Source organism: Rana temporaria, chromosome 8 (assembly GCF_905171775.1).
Source record: "Rana temporaria chromosome 8, aRanTem1.1, whole genome shotgun sequence".
NCBI classification, from domain to species: domain Eukaryota; kingdom Metazoa; phylum Chordata; class Amphibia; order Anura; family Ranidae; genus Rana; species Rana temporaria.
In genome coordinates, this window is record NC_053496.1 from 143,646,542 (window position 1) to 143,656,364 (window position 9,823).

At 45.9% G+C, this 9,823-nt stretch overlaps 1 protein-coding gene across 3 annotated transcripts in view; it reads left to right on the forward strand.

The window, feature by feature from the left end:
- The window catches only part of SLC43A3 (solute carrier family 43 member 3), a 236,337-nt gene extending 229,616 nt beyond the window's left edge, over nt 1-6,721 (forward strand). For all 3 annotated transcript variants that reach the window (XM_040320810.1, XM_040320811.1, XM_040320812.1), the window contains exon 13: nt 6,483-6,721. In XM_040320810.1, coding sequence (XP_040176744.1) covers nt 6,483-6,599 — 117 coding nt within the window. In that variant the 3' untranslated portion in view covers nt 6,600-6,721. The remainder of the gene's footprint in view (nt 1-6,482) is intronic.
- The last annotated feature ends 3,102 nt before the right edge of the window (nt 6,722-9,823 follow it).

Consider the following 9,823-nt stretch of genomic DNA (forward strand, 5'->3'; position numbering starts at 1 on the left):
CAGGCAGGTGAACGTAACAACAAATAAGCCAAGGGAAGATAATTATAAGCAAAGAACAAATGCACAAGTACACCTTCCCTAGCCCTCTAACCTAAAAAACACTCACCCAGCTGCATATTAACTCAGCATACCAACCATGGCCTATTAGCTATTTAAATCTCTTAAGCAGATACTATTCAATGTATGTGGTGGTATACTAATCCTTTACTACACCAGACCAGTGGCGTATCATGCATTTGTGCCCTGTGACCCACCTTGCACACATGGATGATTGTCCCTTGACAGCCAGGGATGATCGGTGCGGCAGAGACAACTGTGAGCACCAATCTCCCTGTATAGCTTTTCAGCTGAGTGGACAGCTGCTTCTCCTTCTCTCCCTCCACGGCTGTCAGCTGAAATGTCATACAGGGAGATCAGTGCTCACATTTGTGGGGAATATGTCAGGATGGAGAGCGGAGGAAGGTGCCGGTAAATTTGTCATTTACCGGCCCCTTCCTGTTATGAATTTGACTCCGAGCGATCGCAACCGATCACTCTAGTGTCCTCTAATAACTGAGCAGAGTAAACTATGTTTACTCTGCTTCAGTTTATAAATGAACAGGAGCCACCATGTCTCTGTCCATTCATCTTCAATGCTGAGAAAGGGACTGGGGAATCTGTGTCCTCACTCACTTTCTCTGTCTCAAAAGTGGAGATGCCAGGTGTTTAGAACCCTGATATCTAACCAAAGCCCACCAACAGGGCTGATAAAAAAAAATAATATTACAAAATGTAATTGTTTTACAATTAAATAAAATAAAAAATTGTAGAAAAAATAACATTAAAGAAAAAAACTACTGACACCATCCCCCACCCTACCGACACTGTCCACTGCCCCAACCCCCGCCCCCCTCCCCCCCAAAAAAAGCATTGTGAAAAACGAATTAAACTGTAAAGAAATAAATATATAAACTATTGACATAATCTGCTGCTCTACTGACACCCTCCACTCCCCCATACCCCCCCCCACACACTTTGCCAGAAGCTGTCAGGGAATCCCTGTGGGATGTCTGGCACATAGAAGTGCGCAGGCGCATGGTTTCTCTCAAAGAACGGCTAACAGGTGCATGCATGTGCGTGGGAGTCCGCAATTGGGGATTCCCAATCGGCAGGCACGTGGGCACAATTCCTCTTGGCGCGAGATGGGCTATTTAAAGGGAGCCCAGTCTCCTATTTGCTGACTGATCTTCAGCTGTAACCTGTATTCTGATCTGATCCTGTATGCTCTCCTAGTTGCTGACCTGGTGTGTTCCTTGACCATGACAGTGCATCCTGTTCCTCTCTTGCTGCTCACCTCTGACCCAGCTCCGTTCCTGACTCTGGCTCTGTTTATGATTTGGTACAATGCTACCCGTCAGCTGATGACCCTGGCTATTCTTGAGACTCTGCTTCCGCCTATGACCCTGGCACACCGCTGCATGCTCTAGTCTCCAGAGCCCTCACAGGCTGCCAGCCTGGAATCATCTACATCAGGCACTCCTGTCCCTCTTGTTCCTCAGCTTCCTCTGTCTCATCCTCATCCTCAGTGGGGCTGGGACAGGAGATATAAGAGAGGCCAACCTCAGTCTCCTATCAGGTACATGACAGTATTAGTCAGCCAATGATGGAGTCTGAAAGGGAGGCCTCTCCACTGAAAGACATTTGTCGATCAATCTCGCAATCTTACTTCATGGAAAGTCTGCAAGGAAAACGTAATCGCATGGAAAATCGATTGTCAGTTGGCACAGAGATTTTGCCACCTTCGGGTCCTCCTGCTGTCACAGATGAAGATACCCAGATAGAGACCAGCACATCCAGTGGAACCTTCCTCCCTCCTGAACCCTGAGTGCCTATCCCTGAATGCTTCTCTGGAGATTGCAGGAAATTTCTCTGTTCTAAGAAACAAGGGTATTTTGTTCATTTGGCTGATGGTTCAGGTATTAAGTCCCGGTGACACAAGAGATGGCTCCAAAACTTTGCCTTTCTTCCTCCAGCCATCAAGAATTTCTATGCCTAGATGTAATCACGTCGCCCAGGTTCCCCGTCATTCTGGGTAAGCCCTGACACATAACCCCAGCATCAATTGGCTTACGGGGAGGTCCACTTCCCTTCTTCATACTGCCAGGTACATTGTGTTCCACAGGAATTACACACTGCTACCCATCTCCTGACTATCCAGCCTGATCCAGAAGTGTCAAAACTAGACCCTGCAGTTTACCACGAATATCTAGACGTCTTCAATAAAAAACATGCGGATACTCTTCCTCCTCATCGGGCCTCTTATTGTCCCATTGAATTTCTGCCCAGGGCTGAAATACTTTTGTCCCTATTTACCCTCTTTCTGAACTAGAAACCCTCCATCATTATATTGATTAGTTCGACCTTCCACATCTTCTTGGTCAACAAGAAAGATCATACTCTCAGGCCCTGAGTGGACTACCAGACAAAGTAACTGTCAAAAATCACTACTCACTTTCTTTGATTTCTGAATTCTTCCATAGGTTGCAAGATGTGCAAGTATTCTCTACACTTGATTTGAGAGGGGCATACAACCTAGTCAGAATTTGTGAAGGAGACGAATGGAAGACAGCATTCCAAATGTGCTTTGGACATTACGAATACCTAGTTATGCCGTTCGGTCTCTGTAATGCCCACGCCACCATTCAACATCTAGTCAATTACATATTTTGGGACTCTCTTGATGTGTTTATAATTGTCTATTTGGATGACATCCTCGTATTTTCACAGGGGTCATGTAAAAAAGGTACTGGATAGACTACGCAAAAGCTGAGAAATGTTAATCCGAAAGACTGACTATTCAATTCCTGGGACTTGTCATTTCTGCAGAAGGCATTTCTATGGATCCGCAAAAGGTTGCTGCTGTACTGGAATGGCCTGCTCCGGAGGACATGAAAGGAATTATGATGTGGGGGATTGAGAACTGCTAGCTATTAAGGCTGCCCTGGAGGAATGGTACTATTTGACCTTTTGTCCCGGATCCAAGAACGGTAAATCCGATGCGCTCTCACGTATGTTTCCCGAATCAGCTCCACCTTCTGAACCTGACACTATTTTGCCTGCCAAGAACTTCCTACTTCTACAAGCAGATGTGATGTCCCAAATCAAAGAAGCTTTTGCTAACCACCCTCCCCCTCTGGATTCACATCTTCAACGAAAGGATGAACTCTTCTTCCGCAAGGAACAAGTCTTTTTTCCCCAACAATTTAGGGTTCCCATTCTCAAGAAGTGCCATGACCATCCTCTTGCCGGGCACTTTGGTATCTATAAGACCTCAGATCTGGTTTCCTGTTCTTTTGGGTGGCCATGTTTATTAAAGGACTGTAGAGAGTATGTCAGATCCTGCTCTGTATGCCTCAGAAACAAGTCTGATCGTACAAAGACCTGGGGCTGTTGGAATCTCTTCCAGTACCTAAAAAAAACATGGAATATGATTTCCATGGACTTTATTGTGGAACTTCCCCCATCTGAAGGATTCACCACTATCTTTGTCATGGTTGACCGTTTCTCAAAAATAGCACATTTCATACCTTTAAGAGGAACCCCCTCTGCCACTGAAACAGCTTCTGCATTTATCAAGGCGGTCGTAAGGCATCCCAGACAGTATTATTTCAGATCGTAGGGTCCAGTTCACCCACAAATTTTGAAAGGCCCTGCGTGAAGCATTGAATATTGAACTTTGTCTATCTTCTGCTTACCATCCACAGACAAATGCACAGACCTAGAGGACAAATCAAAATTTCGAACAATATGATGTTTCTCGTTCTTCTCGCAAGATGATTGGGTGTCCCTCCTTCCTTTGGCAGAATTTATGTATAATAACTTGGTTCATTTTGCCATCAAGCAGTCATCCTTTTATGCCAATTACGGATACTATCCTTCGTTCCTACCTGATGTACCAGCTGTACAAGAGAGATTGAACTTTCTTAAAGTTAACCACCAACTCTTGCAAAAGACCATCTTAAAGACACAGGCAGGTAATAGGACATTTTTGATAAAAGGAGGAGAAGAAATTAAAATTTGAAACTAGGAGAACGGGTCTGGTTGTCTACTGCAAATTTAAAGTTAAAGTGTCCCTCAAAAAAGCTTGGCCCAAGATTCCTGGGTACTTTTTCAATTAGGAAAAAGATCAAATCTGTGGCATTTGAATTATCTTTACCGAGTAATCTGAAGATTCATCCTGTATTTCATGTTTCTCTGCTCAAACCAACAGTTGCTAACCCCTTTCCGGATCAAGGCTCTGAAACTCCTGCTCCATTATTGATTGAAGGTTACGAAGAATGCGAGGTATAAGCTATTCTGAACTGTAGAAAGAGGTGAGGTCAGACCCAGTTTCTCGTTAAATGTGTGACGGGAGGGCCCGTGGAACCCAGAATCCCTTGGAAGGGTTGGGAAACCATTGTTTCAGCTCCCCATGCACATCTTGGGACAGATTCACGTCCGATCGTGTATCTTTGTGCGGGCGTAACGTATCTGATTTACGTTACACCTCCGCAACATAGACGGGCAAGTGCTGTATTCTCAAAGCACTTGCTCCGTAAGTTGAGGCGGCGTAGCGTAAATCGGCCGGCGTAAGCCCGCCTAATTCAAATTTGGAACAGGGGGGCGTGTTTTATGTAAATGTTGTGTGACCCGACGTGATTGACGTTTTTCCCGAACGGCGCATGCGCCGTCCGTGGAATTTCCCAGTGTGCATTGCTCCAAAGTACGCCGCAAGGACGTCATTGGTTTCGACGTGAATGTAAATGACGTCCAGCCCCATTCACGGACAACTTATGCAAACGACGTAACTTTTTCAAATTTTGACGCGGGAACCACGGCCATACTTAACATTGTTACGCCACACTTACGCCACCATATAGCAGGGGTAAATATACGCCGGGAAAATCCTAACGTAAACGGGGTAACTTTACTGCGTCGGCCGGGGGTACGTTCGGGAATTCGCGTATCTAGCTAATTTGCATACTCGACGCGGAATTCGACGGAAGCACCACCTAGCGGCCAGCGTAAATATGCAGTTACGATCCGACGGCGTAAGAGACTTACTTATTCAAAGGCTGCCCCTAAGAGGGGGGCAATGTCAGGGAATCCCTGTGAGACATCTGCAGGCGAATGGTTCTCAAAGAACAGCTAACAAGCGCACGCGGGCATAATTCCTCATGGCGCCAGATGGGCTATTTAAAGGGAGCCCAGTCTCCTATTCTTTGCTGACTGATCTTCAGATGTGCCCTGTATCCTGATATGATCCTGAATGCTCTCCTAGTTGCTGACCTGACGTGTTCCTTGACCTTGGCTGTGTATTCTGTTCCTGTCTTGCTGCTCACCTCTGACCCGGCTCTGTTCCTTACTCTGGCTCTGTTTACAATTTGGTACCCCGCTGCCTGCCTGCTGATGACTCTGGCTATTTCTGAGACTGTGCTTCTGCCTATGACCCTGGCTTCTGTTAACCTTCAGGTGCCTGCCTGGCTGTTTAGCTCTGCACACTGCTGCATGCTTCAGTCTCCAGTCTCCAGCAAGCTGCTGGCCCGAAATCATCTACATCAGGCACTCATGTCCCTCCTGTCCCTCGGCTTCCTCTGTCTCTCCAAACATAACGTTACCACATTCTGCACTATGTAAGTCATCTCAGACTCTATTAAACCACACCCCCTTTAAGCCACACCCAATATTAAGCACAATTTAATCCGCGCCCACAATTCATCTTTTTTTATCAATGCCTAGGATCCACTTTTTATCTTGCACACAGGCCCACTGGTTTTGTGATACGCCCCTGCACCAGGCCATGGTATAATTTCTCTATCCACAGTAAAGTTAGATGATAATCTGATTATACCAGCATGCTTGCCAAGCTGTACCTGCATCCCATCTATAAGCAGCAGTTTTGCCCAAGCCTCATTACACTTGCAGCAGGTCAAACCTGCTATTCTCATAGTACTGCCTTCCAAGTTCCCACGCTTAGGGATGCCCATTTGTGGAGATAATGAGGTTGACAGACTAGTGGGAATGGATGAGGCTCCAATAATGACAGGCTACTGTTCATATTACCAAAGAACTTCCACAGAATTTTTGGTATCTTTGGCAGAAAAAAAGTGCAGGTGAGGGGAAGGTACACAGAATCCTGAATAGGCAAACTACAAGTCCGTTTTAAAGATACACTCCAGTAAAAAAATGAAATTTAAACCTTGAGATGCAGTAAATGACCACTATCAATCAAATTTAAACTTGCTTTGAGAGTTGGAATTACATTGGTGACATGGTAGGAAGCAGAGGAAGTTATGCTGCTTAGAGTGCTGAAAACAGACTACCGTACCCATCTTACCCCCTCTCTCAGAGCTCTGAAATCTGACTTTAGCAAAGGTGCAGTGTTTGCTGAATAACAGAAGTTTACTGATTGGTTTCAGTTGTTGCTTGGAATTGTTTTTAATCACTGTTCTTTTCTTTAATAGGTCAACATTTTTTTCGCCATTCTGATGCTGGTGACTTTTGCCCATCCAATTAATGTTTTTCGTGTTTGCAGAAAAGACAGGAAAGCAAGAAAGCCAGCAGATTCACATGATTCCTAAACCGTGTTTGGCAATAAGAACATGATATTGTATAATTTCAAGAACTGAAAAAAACATTATGCTTAAGGCTCCATTCACACCTAGGCGTTTTCACGCCCGCCGCCCGCCGCTATTGCAGCCTGCAATACGCTGGAGGGGTGATTTAACATTGTCGGCTATGGAGATGGTTCACATCTCCACGCCGAACGCCGAAACACCTGAAGCTCAGAAAAAGTCCCTGACCCTTTTTTTCTGGCGTCTTCGGCGTTCAGCCTATTACACAATGTGTAATCACCCCTCCAGCGAAAATCGCGGGAAAAAACGCTGCGTTTTGTCTTGGCAAATCGCGGTAAAAAACGCTGCATTTTGTCGCGGCAAATCGCGGTAAAAAACGCCGCAATTTGTCACGGCAAATCACAGTAAAAAACGCCGCAAATCGCCTACGCCTAGGTGTGAATGCAGCCTTATATGTGTATAAATACATCCATAGGCTTTAAGTGTATCTACAGTAAACCCAAGTTTAAAAAGGATTTCATTGCAATTTGCTAGTTCCTAGATGTGGCGGCTTGTTTTTCGAATTCTTGCTTTTTTTCCAAATTTTTGCAGTAAAGCCAGGAAGCAACCTTGTGGTATATTAATGTGCCTTTTCTAAACAGAAATGCTGTATAACAGAAAATTGTTATCAAATACTCACTGTAATTTTCCTTTCCTGGCCCATCCTCCCGTCAGCACACAATGGGTTAACACCTCCTCCAGAGCCCCACATGACCACCTGTGCCTAGCTGAATAAAAGGCAGCCCCTCCCCCAACTAGGATGTTCGATAACCAAACCTGCGACAGGCCACTAGGGAGGGAGTCCTGTGCTGATGTGAGGATGGGCCAGGAAAGGAAAATGACAGTAAGTATTTGATAACAATTTTCAGTTTTTCTGGCCCACCTCACGTCAGCACACAATGGGATATACCAAAGCTGATATAGGACTGGAGGGAACAAATGAAAAGAGACTCTGACAATCAAAGAAAAGCTACTAAACCAGAAAGAATTGATCTCTCTGGTCCCACACATGCTACTCACATATTTAGTTTGAAAGGTTGAATGAAGACCGCACCAAAACTTCAAGCTAGAACTTACCTATATTTTCCAAGCCTGGTATAACTGCCGCAAAAGGCTGCCACCTCTCTAGTCAAATAGGCTTGCAATTGTTTCAGAGCATAAAAGCATGCTTCCTGCATGCCAATCTAATCACCCTGGTAACCCACGAGCGGATGATTCAAGGGCCTGATGACTAAATGACAAGATTGTACACTTTCCTCCTTTGACCAAGTACAATGTTAATAACTCGACTGTGTAAAAATTAAAAGTCTTCCTGCTGTGCACTGAGTGACTCTCGTGTGAGGGCCGTTTCAAACTGCTGCGATGTCAGAGTTGGGATGTGATTTACACCGCACTGCAGTGAAAATCACATAGATCTCTGTGCGATGCAATTTCAGCCATACAAATCGTATGGCTGAATTTGCATCAAACTTGAACAGGACCCTTTCTTTTGTCCGCAGCAGAATCGGATCGCATGGCTCTCCTCTGCTGTCCCCTTCCCTCTACTTGTTGGATGAATGGGGCCACCCGTACATTGGCGCCATGCTTCTGCACCCATCGTGGGACTTCCGCTATGCAGCGTCTTCACGTCTGGTGTGCAGTGTGTCATCACCTTGGCTGGGGGAGCCTGCACTTGCGCAATCCCACGTGTCAGCGGGCGCAGCATGGGCTCGCACCGTAGCCACGTCATGTATGGTGTCGGGGTGTGGTCTGACGTTTCTGCTCGGGGATTTAAGTTGGGGGGGTTGACCTGGCGAACGTTCCTCTCTTTATTTCACTTGGCTTGTCCTGCCACAATTGAGAGATCTTACAGAGGGGTAAGCATCTGGTCACTGGCTTTAGCACCCATCAGCCACCTGTGAAAAGATATAGTAGAGATATGTACCTTAAATGGAGTTGTATGATAGACCAACCTCTAGCGATGACTGTAAAATGCCAAGGATATTGGCTAGAGCAGGGGACGCCGAAGAGAAATCTTTTGCTGGGCAAACAAAACAAGTTTCTTTCATATCCTCTCATATGTAGCGTTCATCTGATTCCTCCCCCCCCCCCTCAGGTGCCAAAATTGGCACCTTTCGGGGGGAGGGGGGACAGGATACCTGTCTTTGACAGGTATCCTTTCCCACTTCCGGGAGCCTTAGCCATGAATATTGACGTCACGGCTGGGGCTCCCTCCTCCTCCCCCCGGCCACCAGGCCAGTGGCAGAGAGGGGCGGGCCTCACGCATGAGCAGTAGGGTTCCCGGCATGAAGCCAAAAGGCTACACTGCCGGGTTCCCTTACCCACAATGGCGGCAGCAGTACTCGACAGCTGAGGGAAACATCAGCTGCAGGTGCCGACATCGCTGGACCCCAGGACAGGCAAGTGTCCTATTATTAAAAGCCAGCAGCTACAGTATGTATAGCTGCTGGTTTAAAAAAAAAAAGATTAATTATTAATAAAAAAAATTGGGCAGAACACCACTTTAACCAACTCAGTGGTTCTCTGCCCCACAAAAAGTTTTTTTGCAAGATGTAACAAGAAAAGACTTGGTGTCCCCTTGTCAGGCAATGTAGGCTACTACTGTCTTGTTGTCAACCTTTCTCAGCCCCCTTGAAGATCCTGAAAGGCTTGCAATGCTAGAAAAGGCTTCCTTCCATTCAAGATACTTTGGGAGTCTGCGATTCACAGCGCTCCAATGGCTGTGCACTTGTTTCTTCAGATAGTGGACACCCCAGAGACTGGCATCAGGATCATACTATCTCCTGGGCTGAGAGGCGTGCCTCCGAAAGAAGCACAGTGCCGATGTCCAAAATTCCAGTTCTTGTTGATTTTCTGATCCATAGACAGCCCAGCTCATATGTTAAAGAAGGAAAATTGAAACCCTCATGTGCCACCTGGCCCAAGGTACCACCATTGCCAAAAAGATGTTTAAAAGATTTCTGGGGCTGTGCCAATTCTGTAAAAGGCAGAATCCATTCTAAATCCTTCTAAAAACTGGGTGCCTTGTGCCAAGGCCACAGGCAAAATGACGCTTAAACAGCATTGATATTGTACATGTGTGGTATTATAACAGCTCTGCAAAGTCACCATTGCCTCTCCCTTTGGCTTTTTTCCTTTCTTATTTATATGCAGCACACTACACTGCTCTCCTGGCTTTATTGTCAGTCTGA